This window comes from Capsicum annuum, chromosome 3, assembly GCF_002878395.1.
Source record: "Capsicum annuum cultivar UCD-10X-F1 chromosome 3, UCD10Xv1.1, whole genome shotgun sequence".
Classification (NCBI taxonomy): Eukaryota; Viridiplantae; Streptophyta; class Magnoliopsida; order Solanales; family Solanaceae; genus Capsicum; species Capsicum annuum.
Genome location: NC_061113.1, coordinates 218,665,975 through 218,690,272, shown reverse-complemented (window position 1 = coordinate 218,690,272; position 24,298 = coordinate 218,665,975). Strand labels below are relative to the sequence as shown.

The window sequence follows — 24,298 nt, the reverse complement described above, 5'->3', positions numbered from 1 at the left end:
CTTAAATCAAATGTTAGACATAGTCGTAGTCATGTTATGACTACACAAAACAAGTCTCAGCCTCATCCCAATTTGGTAGTTTAATAGATAATTGTGTTACTTGTCTAGTAAAAGTAGTTTCCCCTGTGTCTTCTTTCACTACTACGCAAACAAACACATGGGGAACTAACAGTACATTAGTGCTTCCAAAAAGATCGCTCCTCGCTCCTACTTTTGCTAGCGCATCAGCTACACTATTTTGTTCCCTACACACGTGCACCGATATCGCTGCTTCCAGCTCCAAGATCAACGACCTGCATTCACAAAGAAGGTTGTAATAGAGGGGGTGGTCAGATATAAGCATGTCAATCAATGCCTTACAATCGGTATCAATTTGCACGGGTTTAAACCCATGGGCTTTGGCTAGGAAAAGGCCTCTGCGAAATGCAAAAAACTCAGACATTCCATCTACCCAAGTGGTCTCTAAAGACTCCCCCTAACCCTCCAGGTCTAAGAGTGGCATTATCTGAACCATCAATATTCAACTTTACAGTTTCCATTGGAGGGGGTTCCCACTTGACTTTAATAGGGTCTTTTGGATCCATATTTGAACGATGATATTTTATAAGAAGATGACATTATATAGCCAGCTAAATGGCGTGATCATGGGGGACAGTGTTTTTTTTATTGAATAAATTATTAATCCTGGTGAGCCAGATATTCCAAAGGCAGTAGTGAGATCCTCCCAAGTTAGGGTATAGTTGTAGTTCTCTTTGGAAGAGGATATCCAGAAGTCCATCTAGTTGGAGCTATTCAGGTTGTAGTGGTCAACACCAATAGAGGAGAAACTAGAGAAGCTCAGGTGATTCCAGAAGATAGTAGCATTGAGGCATTGAAAAAAGATGTAGGATATGGTCTCCTGGGCATTTTCGCAGAAGCAACAGGTGTTTTGGATATTCAGACTAATATTATGGTGGTAGCTATTGGTAGGGATTCTACCATGTATCATGAGGCATAGAAAGGTTTTTATTTTGCTGGGACAATTTGCTGCCCAGATGTGGTGAAAGTTGAGGTTTAGACCATCAGGGTAGATAGTGTGCTTTGACCTAAGGCAATAATAAGAAATGTTGGTAGAGAAGAGGCAAGTACTGGTGAGAGACCATATGTAGGTGTCTTCTCTAAAATTGTTAAGGAAGAGGGAGTAATTGTTGAGAATTTAGATCACATTGTGAGAGAGCACAAAAGAGATCTTGGAGATGTCCCATGAGGCATTAGTGAAGATTTTCTTAATGGTAATGGATTCCTCATATATGGTATAAGGACCTTGAATGTTGTTTCTCAAGGCTCCTAGATGTGGAATCCAGTTATCTTCTAGGAATCTCATTTTGTCATCTTTTTGGACATTCCAAGTCCAGCCAGAGGTGTAGTACTGCTACTCATTTTTAATGTTCTTCCAGGTTCTGGAAGTTATGCCCTTGCCCCTCCTATTACTGGGTTGTTTGTGGTATTTGGTAAGAAGTACTTATGCCCAAAGACTGCTGGGGTTCTTTAAAATTCTTTAATCCAGGCTGGCATGAAGGGCTTTATTCTTAAGCTCAGCCTTATGGAGGCCCAGGCCTCCTTGAGCATTTTTTTGGTAATAGTATCCCAGCTAAGGAGGTGACGTTTCTTCTTATCAATAGTGCTTTCCCATAAAAAGTCCCTCCAAATTTTATTGATTCTTTCAGTGACTTTAAAAGAGAGATTAATGAACTGCATGATATGGGTGGGGATGCTGCTCAGTGTGGCCTTAGTTAGAACAGTCCTACCAGCCATGGTGAGATGTTTGGTTTTCCATCCAAAGAGTTTGTTTTGTATATTATCCAGAATAAACTGGAAGTCACTATTGATAGGCTTTCTATTAAAGATTGGATACCCCAAATATTTGCCAAAATTTGGGTTGGCCCTATAATGAAAGAGGGAAGAGCACTAGAGGAGGTGGTGGTGGAGCAACTTCTAGAGAATATGACTTTAGATTTAGAATGGTTTATCTTATGGCTAGATTAGTTGCAGAAGAAGGTGAGAATGTTATTGATGGAAGTGCATTTATCCTGGTTAGCTTTGGAGAAAAGGTTTAGGTTATCAATGAATAACAAATAAGAGATTTTTGGGCCACCAGTTATGATACTGATAGGGTTAGAGCCTTAGAGGTGACAGCTTTGTCAATGCTTTTAGAGAGTCTATTTATACAGAGGATAAATAGGTAGGGGGACATAGGGTCCCCTTGCTTAATGCCTCTAGTAGAATGAAAGAAGGAGGTTTTCTTTCCATTGACAAGGATGGAAATTGAGCTTATGGACACATAAGACATAATAAGCTAGATCAATCTAGAAGGGAAATTAAAGAAAATTAGAGTACTCCTGATGAATGACCATTGTAGCTTATCAAAGGCTTTCTCTAAGTCAATTTTAAGGATCACATTGGGATTTTTGCCCTTTATTTTTTTGAAATGAGAGATATATTACTAAACAATGATGGCATGATCACTGGCTCTTCTAGTGACAGGGAAGCTAGCTTGGCTAAGTCCAATGATATGGGGGAGGAGAGGTTTAATCCTATTGACAACAATTTTGGTGACTAACTTGTAGTTAGTGTTGCAGAGTCCTATGAGTCTGAATCTTTTCATAGTTGTTGAATTGTTGCACTTGTGAATGAGGAAAAGAAGGGTAGTGTTGGTACAAGGAGGCATAGTTGAATTATTGAAGACCTCTTTACAGAAAGCCTCAGTTTTAGGCGCAACTATGTTCCAGTATTTCTTTCTGATAGAACATGGGGCGTAAACCATCAGGCCCCGAGGTTTTGAATGGCTTAAAGGATTTTAGAGTTATTTGAATCCTGGTGTCTCCTAAGGGACCATCCAACTTATACATTGGTCAAGGAGTTGGCATGGGCTCCCATTGATGGGTTCCAGGCTGCTGAGGTGAGACAAGGGGTGGTCAGTGGTGTAGAGATCCATGTAGAAATGAAAGATGTTCTTAGTGATATCCTCCTCATGGTAGAGGTTATTGCCAGCCTCATCCAAGATATAGGTGATCTCATTTCTTCTCCTCCTAGTGAGGGTAGAGACATGGAAAAAGGAGGTATTGGAATCTACATGGGAGAGCCAAATGATTCTGGATTTGATTCTCCAGAAATCTTTCTCATTCTGGAAAAGACCCTTATATTCACAACTAAGGTCATTCTCAAGTTGTTGGAGAAAGCTACTATGGTGGTAGTGATGGGATTTTTGAATTCCATCTTGCCTTGCAAGAATTTTATTCATTCTCTTGAAGATGTTCCCAAAAACCTTAGCGATTCCAGATAGTAGCCTCTTTTTGGAAAATATTGATGTCTTGAGAAAGGTTATCGGGGGGTGAAGCACCTATGGACAATGTCCTTGAAGAATGGATGAATGGACCAAATAGGTTTAAATTTAAAAAGGTTTGCTATTGGGGGGAGGGGGGAATTTGATAGGAGAGGGTGAAGAGAAAAGGGCAGTGGTCAGACTTAGTTCTGGGTAGGTGTGTCACTGTTGACACCGAATATCTTTTTATCCAAGATTCATTGGCTACACACCTTTTAAGTCTTTCCAAAATAAGGCATTGTCTATTACGATGTCTTTTATTAGTCCGGGTATATTTACAACTTTTGTAGCCTAAATCTATCATACTATAGTTAGTAAGGCATTATTTGAACTCAAGCATTCTTTTTGGGGAGGGGCAATTCACCTAAAGGTTTTCATTAGAACTGAGTACCTCATTGAAGTTGCCACTAATTAGCCAGTCCCCATTGTGGGATTGGGCTATTTGACAGAGATCTTCCCAGAGAGAGAGCCTAATACTAAGATCTGGGCTAGCATAAACAACAGAGAGAAGACAAGGTTTGAGATCAGGAATTACCTTTACCAATACATGGATTCCCTGATTAGTGATAGAAATGTTATCTAGCTTGAGAAGATCTTCCTTCCACATAACTACAATACCACCCTTCATGCCTAAGGCACTGGATTAGACTTGAGCATCAAACCTAAAAGTTTCAGTAAGAGACAACCATCTTAGTTTCCAAAAGGACAAGCATTGCAGGTTTATGGGTCTTGACCATAGTCTCGCATTACTTGCGGAAACTTGCACTATTGGCTCCTCTCGTGTTCCAGATGATGAGATTCATCAAGTCCAAATCCTGTGGGGTTATGCTAACAGACTCTTACCCTTTCCCACCTGGGGTGTCTGAGCTTGATCTATGTAAGGGCTTACTGTTGCTATCGGGGGAGTATTGTCTCCCATGTTTTTCAAAATCGGAGAAAAAAATTTCATCTCTCTCAGACAGTGAGCTATAGTAACCGTGCTGGAGTGCTCGCTGAACTCTTTGAGAAGGGGATTTTCAAAAAGAAAGTAATCTAAACTTGGTTCCCCAAAGGTTGCTAATATTTGCTCTAGTTCTTGGTTGTTTTGTTTAAGAGCTTTCAGAGTTGAAGGTTCGCCCAGACTTTGGTTTTCTCCCTCTGGAACTGGGGGGTTCAGGGTCGGGGAGCTGGGTAGGTAACTGGAGGTTGGATAGAGTGGTAAGCTTCTGAAGGTGTGTTTCATTAGGGAGTTGAGATCCTCTATGTTCATCATATTGATCGTTTTCATCATTTGGCAGAGTGAAGGATTTGACCCCACACTTGGTTTCGCAGCCCTTGGATGATCCCGTCCACTCCCTCCTTGATGATTTGGGCCAACCTTGCTTGATCTTGGATTATTAGGATTATCGGTTGGTCTTCTACTGTCACTTGGTGAGTGATTGTTCTTCCGTAGAGAGTGAGTTCTACCCAAGACGTTGGAGCTCTGTTCAAAGGGTGTGGTGATGTTATGAAGACTATGGGTTCTTTGAGAGTTGGGGTAGAGGATGGAGGGTTCGCCATTTTTGGGTACAGAGAGGGAAGAAGATGGACTTTCTCTCTCCGACCATTTCTTATAAATGAAGTTTGATGAGATGACTTTCGTCACTTCAATCGACATAGGGGCATAATTGTTTTTCTCGAGAGTGAATTTACTAGCAAAGGAAGATGCAGAGTTGAAGATCTCCATTAGAGTCTCTAGAGAAATGGAAGTGGCGATTGGCCCTTGGGTCCCATTGGACTTTTCCTTAGAATTAAATGGGAGATGCTTCGTAATTTCCATCGGGTATCCACTTAAAGGAGTGAATTGAATGGGGGGTTGGGATTCTTACCATTTACAGAATTGACTTTGGAAGTAACCCTACTGTCAAATCTATTTTTACCATTTTTTTTGTTTTTATCATTTCTGTTAGTGGTTGGTGAGGCATTATTAAAAAAAATATTTTTATTAAAGGAAAGATCCTATATTTTATTTTGCCTTTTCGACAACTGTTTACCTTTTTTATGGGATTGATGAGCAGCGTCTATGGAACCATTAAGGAACTTAGCATCTCTGCTATTGCTAGATTTGATGGTAGGGGCATACCTTGCATCGTTGATGTTGGACTTACCTGTGACACTAGGTTTGCTACGTCATTTCTTCCATAGTTTTTCCTTTTGGGGAAGGAAACAATATACCAATCATCTCTTCGTGGGGGTTAAGTCTCTTTCGAGGTAGATGGTGTGTCTGGGAGTGGGTTTGAGGATGGGAGTAGATGTATTTCTGGTTTGTGTGGTCAATTCTCCCACAAGCAGTGCACAGGATTCTTTCCCTTCACACACCACCTTTTGTGTATGGCCCCCAATAACAACATGAGTTTTTTATTGGTACCTCAATTGGTACCTATGTACAAATTCTTGCGTATCGTCCTCTCAAAGCGGTGGAGGTGCAACTGTCAATTCTCAATAGAGATCCCAACTTTTTTCAAGATGATTTTATCGTAAAACTCTGTGGGCAATTGTGGGAGCTATGGTAACAACATGAGTTTTTACATTAGTACCTGTGTACAAATCCTTGCATACCGTCCTCTCAAAGCCGTGGAGGTGCAAATGTCAATTCTCAATAGAGATCCCAACCTTTTTCAGGATGATTTTATCGTAAAACTCTGTGGAAAATTGTGGGAGCCTTACCATAGGTGTGTGGATCAACGAGGCTTCCTCAGGTATGAAATTGGGTTACCATTTCTTAATGGACAGAAAGCTCCTCGTGATAAACGATGACCCCTCATGTAGTACTTTTTGCACATTTTCAGGCTTGATAAATTTGGCAATGAAGTATTCTTTACCTAGATCAATTAGCGTAAGGGGTTCTATAGGATTCTAAAGATCCACTTATTTTTTTTTTCAATTAATTATGGGCTAGCTTTTTCCCATACAATTTGATAATAACTGAGTTCTGTCAAGACTGATAGATTCTTCTTTTGTCTTCCTGGGTGAGGTGGACCGCCTCCGAGTCGTTGTTGATATCAGGGAGCGTCTCATATAACTGCGTGTTATTCACCATATTGAGTTCTGGGTGCTTGTTCAGGAGTATTGCTTTAAAGGATTGCTCCTCTGGTATAGTGGGAATGATGGGATCTTCCTCCATACAGGTAGTGTGGTCCGATGATTCTGGTGGGTCTGGTGGTATCCAAGAAGGTGGCTCAGTGTTCTAAGGTGGGAGAATTGGGTCCAAGGTGTTTTTCTTTTTGTTAAAGTTGTATGTATGCAATGACAAAGTTACACACAAATTAAATTTATATATATAATTATATATCAAGTTTTTTTTTTCAAAAATGATACAGATTACTCTCCTCTTTCAAAATTACTTATCACTCGTTACTAATTAAATTTTTACTTTTATTTATTATTTTTGACATATCAAAAAGAGATATTTTTTTTTGTATTTTATTCTTAATATTAATTTTTTATCGCTAAACTAATTTCAAAACACAACAATAACCATCAATTAATAGGGATATTATGATAAAATAACCACGTCAATAAATATTTTCTTAATGAATATGTCAAGTCAAAGCGAATGAAGGGAGTATATTTTAACTTTGTTTAGATTTCATAATAGCTATTCACTTGTCATTTTACACGTTTCTTAAGAAATCATAAATAAGATAAGAAGTTTTACTAACTTACTCTTTATCCAAAAGAAATTTTCAAAAACTTACTCCCTTCGTCTCAAATTACTTGACATATTTATTTTTTGCACAATTCTTAAAGAGAAATTAATAAATGGTATAAGTTGACTAATATGACCTTATCAAATCTTGACTAGGGAATAAGCCCGCACTTTGCACGGTGATGAAAGATATATTGATGATTAATCTTATAAATAATTATCTTCTCTAATATAATATGTCTGTGATATTATAAAAATTTCAACTTCAATACATGATATATTTTATGAACTAAACTTTCATTTAATTCATTTTTCAAGAATATTAACATATAAAAAGTTTGCCTTATTTTTGTAAGTGAAGTTATAGCCGCGTACAGTACATATGTATACATACATATATACATGTATATATATATATATATATATATATATATATATATATATATCTTTTTATTCATGCAGCATTTGCATAGGAAAACAGTAAGTGATTTTAGGAGTTGATAAATCGCTCTTCTTCGAAACGAAATCCTTAACATATTACAAATTTACAATTATTTTTTGTATAGTTTTGTTAAATACATAACTGAACAACATTATTACCGTGTGTTAAGTTATTCAATCTTGACATGCCCATCTCAACTATTAAACTCAAAAGTAAGATATGCATATTCAAGAATCAATCTATATGTCTACAAAGCAAATTTTGTTATCTAAGCAACAATAAAAAACATTAGATTTATATTATGGAATGATAAGAATATAAGATTCGTACTATAAATTATTGCATGAGGATTTTTAAAGTTACTCTTTGTTTGTTTATTTGTATGTTTTGAAGATAATAAACATTAAATTATATTTGTATCCTCTATATCTTTAGTGTCTTTCCTCACCGACTATTTAAATTTTCACTAAATAAATTATTAGAAACTACATATACGTATTTGTTATATTTTATATCATATCTAGCATGAAAATTTATTAGGATAAGTATTCTCCATCTTCATACTTAATTTTCTCTCTTTATGTTCGTTTTGTATATTTTTTTCTTTCTTCTCCAATTATACATATATTAAATGAGATTTTTTTATTTTTTTTGAAAAAAGAGATAATTATAAGAGAATAGAGATATACAACTAACACTTATATCGATCGGTTGAAAGCTATGGAGGTAATGCAGTTAAAATTGGCAACATGAGGTTTGATTTTTTTTTGTTTTTTTATCTCTTATCTTTAATATATATCAATACACATCAATTAAAAATAATTAAGAGGAAGGGAGAAGTATCGTAACATTTAGAAAATTTAATATTATCTTTAATTTTAGGCTTTTAATACTCATTATCATTAGAATGAAAATTATAAAAATGAAGTGTGAGTTATGGAGACTTTTTAATACCTAAAGTAAATTATTATATTATAATTATATAATAAAATAGAAGAATGCCAAAAATAAAAAAGATAAATATGAATGATGATAATAGGAAGGTGCCAACATTAAATAAAAAATTCTTAAGGACTAACCTCACATCAAACTAAAGGAATAACAACATTATCATTCTAAACCTCAAAAAGAAAATCCAAAAATTATAAATCTATATAAAGATATATAATTAAAAGAATTACAAACATTGCTTTAGTATATGTATTACCGCTAACAAAAACATAAATCAAAGAATTCCAACCTCATACAAAATGGGATAGAGATTAGGACTATTATGTATTTTCAAGAAAGAAAATGTCATCAATAATCTCATACAACCAATCACCAAAAACTTACTGTCGCTTTAATTTCGTCTTGTAAAATGCCTCCTTCACCTGCATGACAATATTCTTATGTAGATATTGAATGTCAAAAAGATAGAAGATTACAAACATTGCTTTAGTATATGTATTATCGCTAACAAAAAAATAAAATCAAAGAATTCCAACATCATACTAAATGGGATAGAGATTAGGACTATTATATATTTTCAAGAAAGAAAATGTCGTCAATAATCTCATACAACTAATCACCAAAAGCTTACTGTCACTTTAATTTCGTCTTGTAAAACGCACCCTTCACCTGTATGACAATATTCTTATGTAGATATTGAATGTAAAAAAGATAGTAGATGAATTTTTTGGGGGAATTTGACAAGTTGTCTTATGATAATGTTATAAAGAGACAGAAAGTATACCAAAAGGTTATACATGAATACATATTAAGACATTCAGTTAAGAAGATAATTATAATGGAAGTAAAAAAGTTGATTAATTGAATCTACACATTTTTTGGCCTAACTAAAATAATATAAATAGATAAATAAAGAGAAAAAAGAAGAAAAAGGAGAAAAAAAGATAAATGTCAATGAAGGCCAAAGAGGGGTGTCACATCACCTCCTCTATATTTCTCTTTTATATATATTAGTTTAGATGTACGCGCCTCGCGCGTGTACCTCACTTTATTGAGTTCAAATGTTACACTAAATAGGATATTTGTCTAAATAACAAAGATATATACAATAATTAAATTCAACATCTTTTGGAGAATTTATCTAATTAAACCTAACCTTTAAAGTAAAATTGTCAAAGCCGATCGACATTCATCTACCACCTGTAAATTGCAACAAAACAATATGATAGAGACATCAAAACAATATAATTACTCAAAAATTTTCTCAAAGCCGTCTGATAGTCATCTACCATCTGTAAACTATAAAAAATTAATATGATAATAGAGATATCCAAATAATACAGCTAAACTTAACCTTTATGCAAAAAAAAATTCTCAAAACATAATACAACTAAATCTAACCTTTACATAAAAAAATCCTCAAAGCTGACCGACATTCATCTACTACTCGTAAATTTATCTATGACCTATAAACTACAACAAAATAATACAATAGTGATCACAAAGCTTCAATTTTGATGAAAATAATTCTTGTGTGAGCGAAAATTTTGACCCTAAAGAATGACTTGAATGAAAACAAAGAAGCTACATATACACACACGTTGAATTCTAATAAGTAAATTGATTTCTTCGGTCGTTTAACGTTCATCTCAATATTTATAGAAGTATTTTCTTAATAGAGTCCTATTTTAAGAGTATTTTTCTATCCCATTTTTGGAGTATTTTTCTAATTGATCAGTATAAGAAAAAATATTAATTGAATCTCCTTCCATATATTTTAGGAGTCTAGTTAATATAATAAAAATAATTAAATAATAATTAAAGAAAATAGTGAAAAAATAATTTTGTCTAAAGAAAGGTCTTTTAACGAAGGACAAAAAGTTCAAATCACTTTTTCAAGGGTCTTCACACTTTTAATCTATATCTATAATATATTAAAAGTGTGAAACCCCTTAGAAAAGTGATTTGAACTTTTTGTCCTTCATTAAAAGATTTTACTTAAGACAAAATTATCTTTTCACTATTTTATTTGATATATTTTAAAATTAATTAAATTGTATCCTAATATAAATCAAATATGTTACATTCTAATATTTATGGAGAAAAAAAAATGGTATCCTAATTCCAAATATAAATTTCCATACAACTAATTACTTTAATGAGAAAATACCACCGGTCACTTTTGAGCATTCATTGTTCTATGTTCTATAATATTTTAATATTATTATAGATTGAAATTATTTTTATTGGTATAAAATAATTTCCTTTTATGAAAAAAATATTTTTCATATATGGTTTTTCTTTTTTAAAAACAATTTCCTTTTATGGAAAAAAAATCTTTTTTATATATGTCAACTAATACTTTTTCTATTAGTTTAAAATTTTTAAATCAATTAAATTTGATTTTAAGAAGATTATCCTAATTGAAGTCTTTATCTACATTGTCTATGCACACAATTACAAAACGTGTTTTCATGGAACATCATGATTCTCGACCAAACTCTCATGAAAATTAATATTATATTCTTCGAATTTGTGCAACTTCAACATTAGGTTAGTATGTTAATTTGTTCTTCTTTTTTCTATTAGTTTACTAACTGTCTTTGGGTAATGTTTCTTGTATTTTTTATCTTGAATGATAAATTGAATAGGTTTTACCCGAGGTTAGTATTAATTGTGTTTTTTTTCTTTCAATTAATTTATTAATTGTATTTTTATTTTTGTTGTAATTCCTTCTTTAATTCTGGTGATGTTTGTTTTATTGTAGCTAAATGAAAGAGGAGATAAAAGTAAGTCAAATCAGTATTTTTTTTTGAATCCATGATAAGTAATTTAAGCATTAAGTTTTAGTAATCCTATTCATTATATTACTATTAATATTTTGTTTTTATTTTTTTTCTATATATGATAGGCGATATTCAAATCACTTTGTTTTGGATCTCTATTGGATCAGATGTTCGTGCCTATATTGAAGTTAAACAACAAGGTAAAGATTCAAAGTTTCTTTTTTCATGAAAAAAAACAAAAATTAATGTAGGATCAGTGCCTGCATAAGGTAATAGATTTTTGCAAGATTTATCATTGTAATTTCATTAAAGCAAGGAAACACATAAATGTGAAAAGTCGAAAAACAATACAACAACTTAGATAATAAGCAGTACAAATTCCATTTGCATGTACTAAATACATACAGTAGATTCAAGACTTAGAACATCATAAGTCATGACTACAAATTCCTTTCAATAATATGGAATCAACAATTCTTTGAAAACTATTTTCTTCAATTCGTTCGCAACTAATTTAATTTCTACTATTTTCTAATATATTAAATCAAGCAAAATCTCCTTTCAATTCTTCAATCAGTGGGCAACAAAGATTTGATATAGAAGAAGAGGCCGTTAGTAAAATTTGGTCAGAATACATAAAAGTACGATTTAAAATTCTTGATACTGAGGGATCCTAAACCAAATCTTATAATAATTAAAGTAGTAGATAATTATACCCTAAAAACATGATCCTAGTGTCTTATATATTGAGGAAAGTACGGTTCAAAAGTCCTAATACTAAGCAAACAATCAAACCACTATTATTAAATATTATTATTTTATAGAAAAAAATTAAATGACAATTTTGTCTAAAGCATAAATTTTTAATAAAGGACAAAGATTGGTGGCGTTCATCATCAGGTTCAATTTTTTTCTCAATTCATTGATAACAAATTTAATGAGCTTTTTGTTGTTTCAATTATGTGAAATTTTTGTAACTAATATTGCATTTTTATGATTTGTATATTGAAAGGAACTTGATTTGAAGAACTTGGGTCGAGTTTTTCAAAAACAGTTTCTTTACCTCAACAAGGTAGGAATGAGATATGCATAAACTCTACCATTCCTTTAAATTAGAAGGATAACTCTAACTAGCTCCTATGTCTTTGAAGTTTATTATTGAATGCAAACAATATATTTAATATCTTGATGCATTTGATGCTTTTTTATATAGTCTTGAAAATTCTGCAGCTTGTGAATTAATTAATTCCAGCAGATTTATCGATACTTTAATTTGAATCGTTTCGTTCTATCCTCTTGCCGAGTTGTGCCTAGGAGTGGCAAACAAACAAATAAAATTTGATATGGGTAGTTAAGGCACTTCTTCAAGTGTCATTTCTTGGAGAATACCTAAGTATATACGGTCAAATTTCATTCTATGTGTACATTATAGATGTTAAATTTTCTTGACTTCTTCGTATGTCTATTTTATATTTTGAATTCATTATCGCCGAATATAATAGCTATGTATAGTTTGTGTATATTTTCTTCAAGACTTTGGCCTCGAATTAAATTTATAGGAAATGTAATGATTGTTGAAGTACTAGCAATTTGAGAAGCTTGAGCTCTCCAAAATGATTCAGCAAAAATTCACATATTATTTGATGCAAAAAATACAATTCAAATCGATACAAAAGAAGGTGAAAGTCTCATGGAAGATAGCATATTTGAGATACAATATTTACTTATATTATGCAGGTAGATATAATTTTTATTTTAATATCAATTGTTATTTTTAAATGATTTTATTCTTGTATACAATTTTATTAATTAATGTGACAATGTGAGACACACTGCTTTCATTATTATTTTTTTTAATTTAAACTTTGTAAAAAATTCTAAAATAAAATATTATTTTACCTTTTAAGAATCCATTCCTAAATTTAAGAATTTCACAGCACTCCATTTAGGTTTATGTTTAAAGTAATGATTAGCATTCTAAAAAAATTATAAATCAAGAATACTTGACTTATGTTTTTTAGGTTAGTATTTAACTTGGTGATTAACATTCCAAAAGAGTTATAAACCAAGAATACTTGACTTATGTTTTTCAAAAGAAATTGAGTTAATCAAGGACTCCTTTTTACTTATTGTAGGAAAAATTAGGTTCACGTTGGAAACAAATTCTTAAAATGTTTTGCCTTATTTATAGAACTCAATGACTATAAATATTTTGTATAAGTGCACACAATGTTTTTACTATTTGTAGGATGTCAAGTCAACAAAGGTCAACTATTTTTAAACGAAAGTACTCTCCCTTTCAAAATAGTTGGTCCTATTACTAAAAATATTTGTTTCAAATTAGTTGTTCAAGTTATAAAATCAAAACTATTTTGCAGTATATACTTTTATTATTTTACCGTTAATAGTATTAAGTACATCAACATTTTTCAAAATAACGACGTATTTTTCATATGCTTAGATAGAATAATGAAATGGTGCACATGATTTCAATTTTAAAAAAGAAAAATATTTATAGTTTCAATATAAATACTTCAGGTTCTAGACGTAATGATTGGAATGAAATAATTTGCACTAAATTTCTATATATATTTAATTATTGTACTGATTATTGAGATTTAAAAGACATATAAGGATAAAAGAGTAAAATGTATCGCTAATATTGATTTCTTAATGAACGTATCAAATTCATAAGAACCAACTATTTTAAAGCGAGGGAGTATAAATTTTGTGTTTCTCTTTTTCTCTTTGTTTTTAGGTCAACTTATTTCTCATGTAGGGTTGCTTTTCCCCAAGTTTCAACTTCTAATATTATTATATGTTAGAATGTATTCTTGAAGTTTTAAACTATATCAAATTCATACAATTTTATGTCTCATCAATCTTTTTTTTCTTTAGCTATTGTTGCAGGCATTATGTTTTCTAAAGATAATTAATTTCTTTCATCACATTAATTTTTTCATCACATGATACAATTTTAATTATCACATTTAAGAGTATGAGTCTCTGAAGGTAAGTAATTTTCATTATTATGTTTTTGTTAGGTTGTATTTATTTTTTTAAGTCTCTGATTGTTCACCTATTTACAAAACAATGTCACAGTTCTTCTTTAATTAAAAAAAATTAATCACCTAAATTGCTTGTAGTTTGAATCAATCGTATTCTAAAGGTACATCAAGAGTTTGGATTTAATGGTTGACACAATTAGTGGGAACAAGATAAAATTATGTAGTTTTAGCGAAATTTTGGTTTGTCATCTTCCACCATAGTCCTTTTTGTTATTGTTAATTTGTTACAAGTAATTGTGTTATATTACTTTGTTGCTTCGTTTTTTATTTATCCTATTATTTAGAATTTATTTTTTTGTATTAAAACATAATTTTGACTTCTGATATCAATGACGATATTTTGTTCAATATATTAAGTTGTGCTCTTTAATTGTTAGAGTAACTGTGAGTTATCATGTTCTTATTTAATTACACTTTATATTTGAAAAGTATATTTAACTTTTTAATTTCATACTTTATAATATAACCTCCACACAATAATTTAATTTTTATATGCGTTTATTATTAGTTAAACTAATATACACGTGCAACGTACGTACATTGAATTAGTATATTATAAATATAAATTATAGATATAGATATATATTGATTGATTTTAGTTCTGCAGCTAATAAATTAATATCTTTATAACATAGACATGTTACTGCAAATAAAAATCTTTTTTATCTTTGGATTTTCGTTAATTCCTTGAAAGTTCTAAAAGTGGTACAAACATCTACGTTTAATCTTAATCAACATTTTTTGTACGCGTAACATTTTAAAAATTATTTATTACAAAATTGAATTATAAGAATGAATATTTACTTCTTAGCAGAGACTCTAACTATAATAAAAGAGGAAAGACTTTCTCCCTATCTCAAGACATGCTAATGCCTTTTTTTTGTGTGTGCACATGTGTGTCCTTCAATGGCATACAAACTAATGCTAAAGTATTTGAATTAAAAAAAAAAAAACTGTTGCTAAAGTATAAAACTATGAAATTATGATGCCAACAAAAATGGCTAAACTCATTCTCATAATTAATGCTAAGAAAATAGGGGAAAATCCGCATACTCTATGTTGTGCTAGGCTTGCTACTCTTTCTCCATTTCCATTTCATTCAAATTAAATCAAAGAAGATGAAATGAACTAGTTTTTTTATTAATGTGAGTTATAAATATATATTAGTCTCTCCGTCCTATTTTAGTTGATCATCTTACTAAAAATAACATATTAGTTGATCACTTACTAAATATGATAAAATTAATTTTTTCATTTTATCCATACATTAAATGTGAACAACTATAATTCCAATGTTTATTCATATGTCCAATGAATATCACTAATATGGATAACAGGTAAAATAATAAAATTCATCATTCAATTTATGATTTTAATCACCGTATAAAATGAAATGTGTTCAACTAAAATGGGACGGAGAGAGTACTAATTAAGAGTAGAAGTTGTGAATATGAAAACGTGCGAGTTAGGGAGATGATTTTCTGAAACAAAATAGTTAAAAATGTGAATTTTAAAAAAGATATATAAATAAGATTCTAGAGATGTGTCACATCATTCTATTATTGCCTAGCTTTGTACTATATAAATTGCTCCATATACTAAAATATTTATTTTTGATACAGATCAAGCACAATGTCTTGAATGATGAAAAATATCGACCCGCCTCTCTCTTTGTATATATATGAGTTTGAATGCTAAAATTGTAAGATGATTCTATTAATCTGTAAAAAAAAAGTGATTATACTAAAAAAAACATATTTCAATTAAGAAAATGCATTTGATAATGAGACATTTTTCCATTTAACTAAAATTGAACGATGTGCTAATGTCATCTTTTATGAGGATCTTATTTTATAATAAATAAATATTCTATTAATAAACAAAAATATGACACTACCCCATCAGTAGTGGTTGTCATCCCCCAAAAAGAGGAGATTAAAGAGTGAAATCAAGAATTTACGTTTCGAAAATAAGTTGACAAAATAACATATTATTTTTCGTGGCCACATTTGTAATGCATGTAGTATAAATTCAGTCATATAAATTCAACATTCCTTACTTTTACTAATAAAGAAATTAATAAGACATAATTAGAAATTAAACTATAACATTCCAATTCAACTAAAGATCAGTAACGTAATGTAAATTTCAAGAGAAGCTAATTGAAGCTTACCTTCCTAAGAGTAAATCTTTGTGTTGATTTTTAGTACACAAAAAGAATCTGCAGTAAAAAAAAAAAAAAGGAAAGAGAAAAGAATCAAAATATAAATAACATCATAATTAAGTAACAATGTATGGTAAAATGAAGGTGAGAATCAAATTTAAATAGAATATGAGAAAGATAAGTCGAGAAGGGAAGAGGAACTACTGCATGTTGAAAGGAAGAAGACATCTACGTACCGTCTTCATTTTCATTTATAAGCAAGACACAATTAATAGATAATATTGAAAGCAATAGCATTCATGTTATTAGCATTAATAATATGAGGCAATCATAAAATTATTATTATGTGATCAGAAAATTACGAATTTAAATCTTGAAAGCAATATTTAACAGAAATAAAAAATAAATCTGTGTACGTGATCATTTTTTTTTTTCAAACACTGTATATAAAAGAAGCTTTTAACTAGGGGTGTACAAATCGAACCGTTAAGTCAAACCAAATCGATGAATCAAACCAAACCGAGGAAAAAAACCAACTTATGATTTGGTTTGATTGGTTTGGTGTTGGCCAAAAAAAAAAATGATCATGTTTTATTTGGTTTGGTATTAGCAAAAATAAAATAAAATCAAACCGACGTAATACATATATAATTTTAATTTTTTATACGTAAAAAATACTACTTATAATCTACTTTCTAAGTACTTTTATTATTTTTTTATATTCAGAAAATAGATATATATTCTTGGGCCTTTAATTATAGTATTTTTTTCATTAATAACAAATTAATACAAAGCCCAATATTAATATAAAAACCTAAAACTCTTTAATTGCTTCACTTTTTACATTTTACTTTTCAAGTTTTGAGAGAGTTCTCATTATTTCTTCATCTTACTTTTCTCATTCATCAAATTATGATTTAGGTTTTTTTTTTTTGGGGGGGGGGGGGAGGAATTATGTTATAATTAATTACTTTATGGAGTTAAGTTTTTAATAAGTTGTCTTCAATTCTTTGTTCTTTTGTATGCTCACATTTTATGTGAAGGAAACTTTCAGACAAGCTACTATAACTAGTGACTTAGAAATTGAACAACTTGGGTATCCACATAATATTACTATGAGAGATAGTAGTTTGACGTCTTAGTAATTTGCCAACTTAATTTTTATTGAAGTTATTCTATGACCATTATTTTTTTTTAATCTTTTTAGTGAAAACATTTAATTTTTTCTTCAATCACATTATAATTGTAAAAAATCGAGAAAATCGTAAAACTAAAAAAATTGAAAAAGTCCGACTAAAACCGAAATAAAAAAATCAATTGTATATTAGTTTGATTTGATTTATAAATTTAGAAAATCGACATTATTGATTTGGTTATATTTTAATAAAAAACCGAACCAACTCGACTTGTGTACACCCCTACTTTTAACACACCAAAACGGATGGATATCATCATTTCTCTCACAATACCCAAGCCTTACAAGGGAACGGAAATCAAGAAATGTTTATACCCCTCCGTTCTAATTTTATTTATGTTATAAATATATTTACATTATAATGAATGAATGTCTATCAAGATCTAGCTGATATATATATCAGGATTTGAATAGCTAATATATATATCAGGATTTGAAGTATCTGTCTTTCAGACAGGAACTAGGAATATTTTCCCCAATAAATAGAGGAATTTTATTCATTGTATTCTCAATCAAGAATCAATATGATCTATTATCTCTCAAGAGAAATAAGAATTATTCTCTATTCTTTCTCAACTCTTCTTCTTTATTCTTAATTATTTTATAACACGTTATCAGCACGAGACTCGCCAAACAAGGTGAAATTCTACTCTTCTTCTTTATTCTTAGTTATTTTATAACAGATTATGATATTTTTCTTTTTGATTTATTTTTAAAAATATCTATGTTCTGATGTACAATACTTTAGTTGTTTTAATTTTTGGGGCATATTTTTTTTTTTAGTTGGTTCGAAAAAATATTATTTTTTAAAAATAGAAAGTAATTTAACGCTAACTTTTTTACCCCTAACAACACGATATATAGAATGGTCAATGAATATTTTTAGTCATAAATTTAAAAGTCTTGAATTTTTTTAAATTTTTATTCTTAGTAAAAAGCATATGAAAAGATGAAATTAATCTTTACTTCTTTTATTTCATAGTTGATCTATATTGACTTGACATAATTCTTTAAAATAGTTATTTTTGATATAGGGATTTTGAGTAAATGAAAGAGAGGAGTAATTCAACATACAATATGACATATATCGAATTAGAAATTAAAGAATAATTTATTATACCATACATTTAACTTAAAAGTCGCAATAATTTATAAAATCTTATTTATCTTTGAAAAAAATGGAAGGAGAACCCCAAACGACACATCTGCTACTTTACTTGTCAACAGCACTGGCAATGAGTTACCACTGCTCCACAACAACCAAACTAAAGAAGGCATGTTAGTACTTCGCTCCAAATGTGGAGTATTTGTGTCCGCCCATTACTCTTTTGTAGTTTCTAACTAGTACTGTTATTTTGACCCAAAAAATTATGATTGCCGTTTTGTAGTAATAATAACTTTTAACTTTACGTACCCACTTATATTATTTTACTTTTTTAGTAGTAATTAGTAATGCTAACCTTCCAGAGATGAGATATGCTAAAAATATATACACCTACCAGTCAGAGCAAACCACGGAGAGCTATTATTTGTCCACGTACCATTAGGAGCTAGTAAATGGAGGCGCCATTGCTCCATGATTTCTTCGCCGGCGACAATCACCACCGCGAGCTCATTGGGCCGGACGGGGACTATTTACCTGTTAAAGGACTGAGACAATGGTGGACTATTTTTTGGATTGAGACAGTGAAACTATGGGAGATTGGAGGTCCAATAGCTTTCAATATCCTTTGTCAATATGGGATCTATTCTATTACGGTTGCTTTTTGTGGTCATCTTGGTGCTGTTCAACTCTCTGCCGTTTCTGTTGCTCAGAATGTTGTTGGCACTTTCTCCTTCGGATTCATGGTTCGTATTCTCTGTTTTTTCTTTGCTCCTACTTACTCTTTCTGTAATTTTAGTTCTTTTTTTATTGGATATTTTGCGCTTTATGTCTGTTGGGAGAAAATATTTACACTATGTAGCCCATATTTTGAGTTTGTTAATCAGTTTAGCTCATATTTGTGTGTAAACATATTTTATACAGTATTGTACACTTTTATATAACATTATGGGTGTGTCCGGTATGGAAGAAGAAACAGTTTCTACGAAAATAAATGATTTCTTACTTGTTTTCTTGTATCGGTATGCAAGCAATATTCTAAAAAGTATTTATACACTGTAGGGTGATGGATGTTGTGGGGTTTAAGGGGCGGGGTGGGGGTGAAGGCATGGGGTAATGGGTGGTTGTGAGGGTGGGAGATGCCACTTGATTTCCCCACATTAATCAAGGACGTTATTTTCCTTGTTCTCAAAATTTTAACGAAAGGAACACTAGAAAGGACATACCAAACACACCCTACAAGTAATTCCTTTTTTCCATGTATAATATTGTATATTGGGCTATACTAATATTTTATGTTGGGTTTTTTAGAATTTTTTAATTTGGGTATTTATTGTAATATTTCTGTAGTTGGGCATGGGGAGTGCTCTGGAGACACTGTGTGGACAGGCATTTGGTGCTGGGCAAATACATATGCTTGGAGTTTATACACAGCGGTCGATGGTTATTCTAATGTTTAGTTCATTCCTTCTGTTGCCGATGTATATTTTTGCAACTCCACTGCTTAAGCTTTTAGGCCAAGAACATGACATTGCTGTTCTTGCTGGGAAATTTGTCCTGTTATCAATCCCTGAGTTATTTTCACTGGCGATCACCATTCCCACCTCAAAATTTCTGCAAGCCCAGAGTAAAGTTGGTGTTTTGGCTTGGATTGGTTTTGTGGCTCTTTTACTCCATGCTCTTCTGCTATGGTTGTTCATATATGTATTCAACTTGGGTATAAATGGGGCTGCATTAGTCTTTAATATAACAGGTTGGGCCAACGCGATAGCTCAATTTGTTTACGTGGTTGTTTGGTGTAAAGATGGATGGACGGGATGGTCTTTGGCAGCATTAAATGAGATTTGGGCATTTGTTAGACTCTCGGTTGCCTCGGCTGTAATGTTATGCCTTGAAATCTGGTACATGATGAGTATTATTGTCCTCACCGGACAACTCAAGGATGCAGTTATTGCTGTTGGATCCCTATCTATTTGGTGAGTTTGTGTCTTTTTTCTTTTCTTTTATAATAGCAGTGTTCAGCCAACTCGCGTGCAACTCACCTATTTCCACCAGAACAGGTTATCTCCCATTGCGTTTGTTAATTGTTGCTCTCTTTCACATGTAGTTAACAATTTTAGGGCGGGATGATTAACTGGACAGTGCTTAAGGCAGTTAAAAATCATTTACTGTCAGTGAAGCTACAACTTTATCAAGATTACTTAAAGCACTGAATTCTAAGCTGAACCGCCTAATTGATCGTATTTGTCAACTAAATTGGCATGTGCAAAGTATGTGGTTTTGTGCATAGCTTTCAATGAGATCAAACATGTATCAATCTTTTCTTTCTTTTTCTTTCTGTTGTCTTTCAGCATGAATGTTGATGGGTGGGAAGCAATGCTGTTCATTGGAATCAATGCTGCCATAAGGTAATTAAGTCTAAAAGCTTGTAGAAAAATGTACTGTATATGTTTTGGGTTTGTTTTAATGCATTTTTGCTCTCTCAGCGTTCGAGTCTCAAATGAACTTGGGCTAGGGCGTCCCAGGGCTACCAAATATAGTGTACTTATCACAGTGTTTCAGTCACTCCTTATTGGGATACTCTGTATGATAATAGTACTGGCAGTTAGAAATCATCTGGCCATTCTTTTCACGAATAGCAAGGATTTGCAACGAGCCGTTGCTGGCCTTGCTTGGCTTCTTGGAATAACCATGCTTCTTAACAGTGTTCAGCCTGTAATATCAGGTGTTGCTTTTATTCCATTTTTACTATTTCTATGGTTGTTTCCGTCTTTGTAGTTCATATTGTTATCTGGCTGTGGCAAATATTGTTTCGCAGGTGTTGCTATTGGAGGTGGATGGCAAGGTTTGGTGGCTTATATCAATTTGGGATCTTACTATGTTTTCGGTATTCCTCTAGGATACACTCTTGGTTATGTGGCTAACTTGGGAGTCGAGGTAAATAAACTCTCATTCTGAAAATCATATATGCATTTATAAGCCTCTTTTTATAGGAAACTACTGGTGATGAATTGGAAATACTTGTCTTGGTATCTCATAATTTTTTTGAACCTAAAATAATTATGACAGAATCTAATTTATCCCAATTTTGAATTTTATCTTGCAGGGTCTATGGGGAGGAATGATAGCAGGACTTGCTTTGCAGACACTGCTACTCTCAATTGTACTCTATAGAATGGATTGGAATAAAGAGGTAAATGAAACAGTTGGTGATTTTTGTACAATTAAACTCCAAAACTAAACATGTTTGATAATTTTACTCATTCTTGGTTGGGATTAGCTTCCCGTCCTCTGTAAAGTGGTTATCCTATAGACGACATAAGCTTTTTGTTTCAAGTGCAAATTTTGTTTGGAAGTCATTAAACAATGGGGGAGCTGTTCAACTACTGCTGAATTTTCTATTGCTCCTCTTTTCTTTGAGAATTACAGATGATGCAAAATACTAGTTAAATAGTCATTTGTCACAGATTTCTGTTGAACCTTCCTTTTCAGTATGATTTATTCACGTGTAATAATGAGAAAATGGAATTGCAGGTTGAGCAGTCAGCAGAGCGCCTACGCAAGTGGGGTGGTCAAAACTTTGAATCTGAGAAAATTCTTATTTCAGAGCCTACAAAGGCCTTCCCATAAGAGTGTGATTTTGGGATGACATCGGAGGATGAAGAGTCTTCAACTTTGTTTTAGTTAACCAGTTAATGACAGCTAGGCCGCAGGCGAGAATTTGAGGTGCACGCGGGTAAAATACGGATCCAAAAGTTCTAACAGATTTTGTAGGTGACCAGGCTAAAGATACACTTAAGATTGTGAATTGTGAGTGGGGGACTGCAAGGGGCTGTTAGTTTTAATAGGAATGTACCTGCAATTTTGAACATTAGGCTAAGATGTTTGTTATTCTCTTTCTCCTTTCTTGTTGTTACTGAACTATTGCTTTCCTGTTCTATTGCTTGTAGTTTTAGCTTATCAGTCAATTACTAAGTCCGCGTTATCCCCCAATGTCTTTGTTATATCGCTGTGTTCATTACATTACATTTTAATATGAGGTCAATTCACTAGTTTGTTGCTTCTGTTTTCTTTCCTAGCGTGGTGCGTAAAAATTCCGTTGATAGTTTACTTTTCTGTATCTTTGGTGAGTATCACTAATGTCATGAATTGCTGTATATAATAAAAATAAGAAGGCTACTCCAAGAAGCTATCCTATGCAGGGCGGTTGCAGGTGATAAATGTTCTATTCTCTTCGGAGGTAGTGGTGTGGATTGCGTACATCTTACCCTCCCCAGACCTCACTATGTATTGGGTTTGTTGTTGTTGTAAGTATTTTCAATGAGGTGGAGGTGGATAAAATATGTAGAGGATATATATTTGGTGTATATTGGGTTGCACCAAAGAAAAGAAAAAGATAGCTCTAATAACATGGGATAAGGATTGTTTCCAAACAGTTTGATGGGTTGAACATTAAAGGATGTAGAAATTGCAATGTGGCATCTGTTGGCAAGTTTATGTGGTAACTTGTAGGGAACAAGAATTTCACTCTGACTAAAGTGGGGGTACGTGGGATGGATTGTTTCCAAACAGTTTGATGGGTTGAACATTAAAGGATGTAGAAATTGGAATGTGGCATCTGTTGGCAAGTTTATGTGGTAACTTGTAGAGAACAAGAATTTCACTCTGACTAAAGTGGGGGTACGTGGGATGTATATGAAAACTTATACCAACATCTGGTCACATAAAGCACCTCAAGATTCAAGTAGGCATTGGAGCAAAATTAATGCATTTGAAAGAGGAAATAAAAGATTGGTATATTCACGGGAATACAATCTCACGGAGGGGACGCACCTATTCTATTACCAAAAGCTATAATGTAATTCTGGAGCCTCAAACTAAGCTGAGAAAATTAAGTATGGGTGACAAATAAGTTTTAAAATTAAAATTGATGATAACTTTGACCAACTCAAGTTAAATTCTTTTTAATTAGTGATTAAAGTAAATTGGGATGTAAAATGTAATTTTTTACACTCTTTAAACTTTTAAAACTTTCTCTAACCCCAAATTTCAAATTTTAGAATTTTCCCCTTTTATTGTCTTTCAATCTTTCCTCTTTTCAAATTTCTTTCTCCCTCCAAATTTCTTTCTCCCCAACTTTCTTTTCTTATTTTTTTCTCTCTAAATTTTCCTCTTCTCCCATCTTCTCTTCTTTTTCTTTCTTTTTTCATTTCGTTCTTTTTCCTTTTTTAATCTTCGTGGACTATTTAAAAAAAAATTGAGAAGTTTGAATTTTTTTTTTATTTCTTTTAAAAATGAATGAAGAAATAATTCAGTAAATTCAGCTCAAGTTGCTTCAACAACTACCATAGTTGCTATAACAGTTACGTTAATTGCTGCAACAACTACTATTAGTTGTTGTGTTGCAGCAATTATCGAAGTTGCTGCAGCAACTTCGGTAGTTGCTACAGCTACTTCGATACTTACTTAATTTCTGAAAAAAGATATGGTTGGAGGAGGAGCCCACAAAAAAGTGATATTTATGGTAAAAAAGGAGGTGGTGGTGTTGGTGGTGACGCCAAA

At 32.0% G+C, this 24,298-nt stretch overlaps 1 protein-coding gene across 1 annotated transcript; it reads left to right on the top strand.

Moving 5' to 3' along the window:
• Window positions 1-18,849: 18,849 nt before the first annotated feature.
• LOC107863234 (protein DETOXIFICATION 35) lies at window positions 18,850-22,729 on the top strand. The gene is made up of 7 exons (XM_016709055.2): window positions 18,850-19,482; window positions 20,087-20,712; window positions 21,088-21,144; window positions 21,223-21,461; window positions 21,555-21,673; window positions 21,843-21,929; window positions 22,271-22,729. Exons 1-7 carry the CDS (start codon window positions 19,192-19,194, stop codon window positions 22,364-22,366), a joined length of 1,515 nt encoding a protein of 504 aa, XP_016564541.2. The 5' UTR covers window positions 18,850-19,191; the 3' UTR covers window positions 22,367-22,729.
• Window positions 22,730-24,298: the final 1,569 nt, after the last annotated feature.

Bases quoted from the DNA above. Each gene is read 5' to 3' on its own strand.
- LOC107863234 (XM_016709055.2), top strand. From the start codon at position 19,192: ATGGAGGCGCCATTGCTCCATGATTTCTTCGCCGGCGACAATCACCAC. The intron at 20,713-21,087 runs GTGAGTTTGTGT...GTTGTCTTTCAG, and splicing joins GTTGGATCCCTATCTATTTG to CATGAATGTTGATGGGTGGG. The intron at 21,930-22,270 runs GTAAATGAAACA...ATGGAATTGCAG, and splicing joins GAATGGATTGGAATAAAGAG to GTTGAGCAGTCAGCAGAGCG.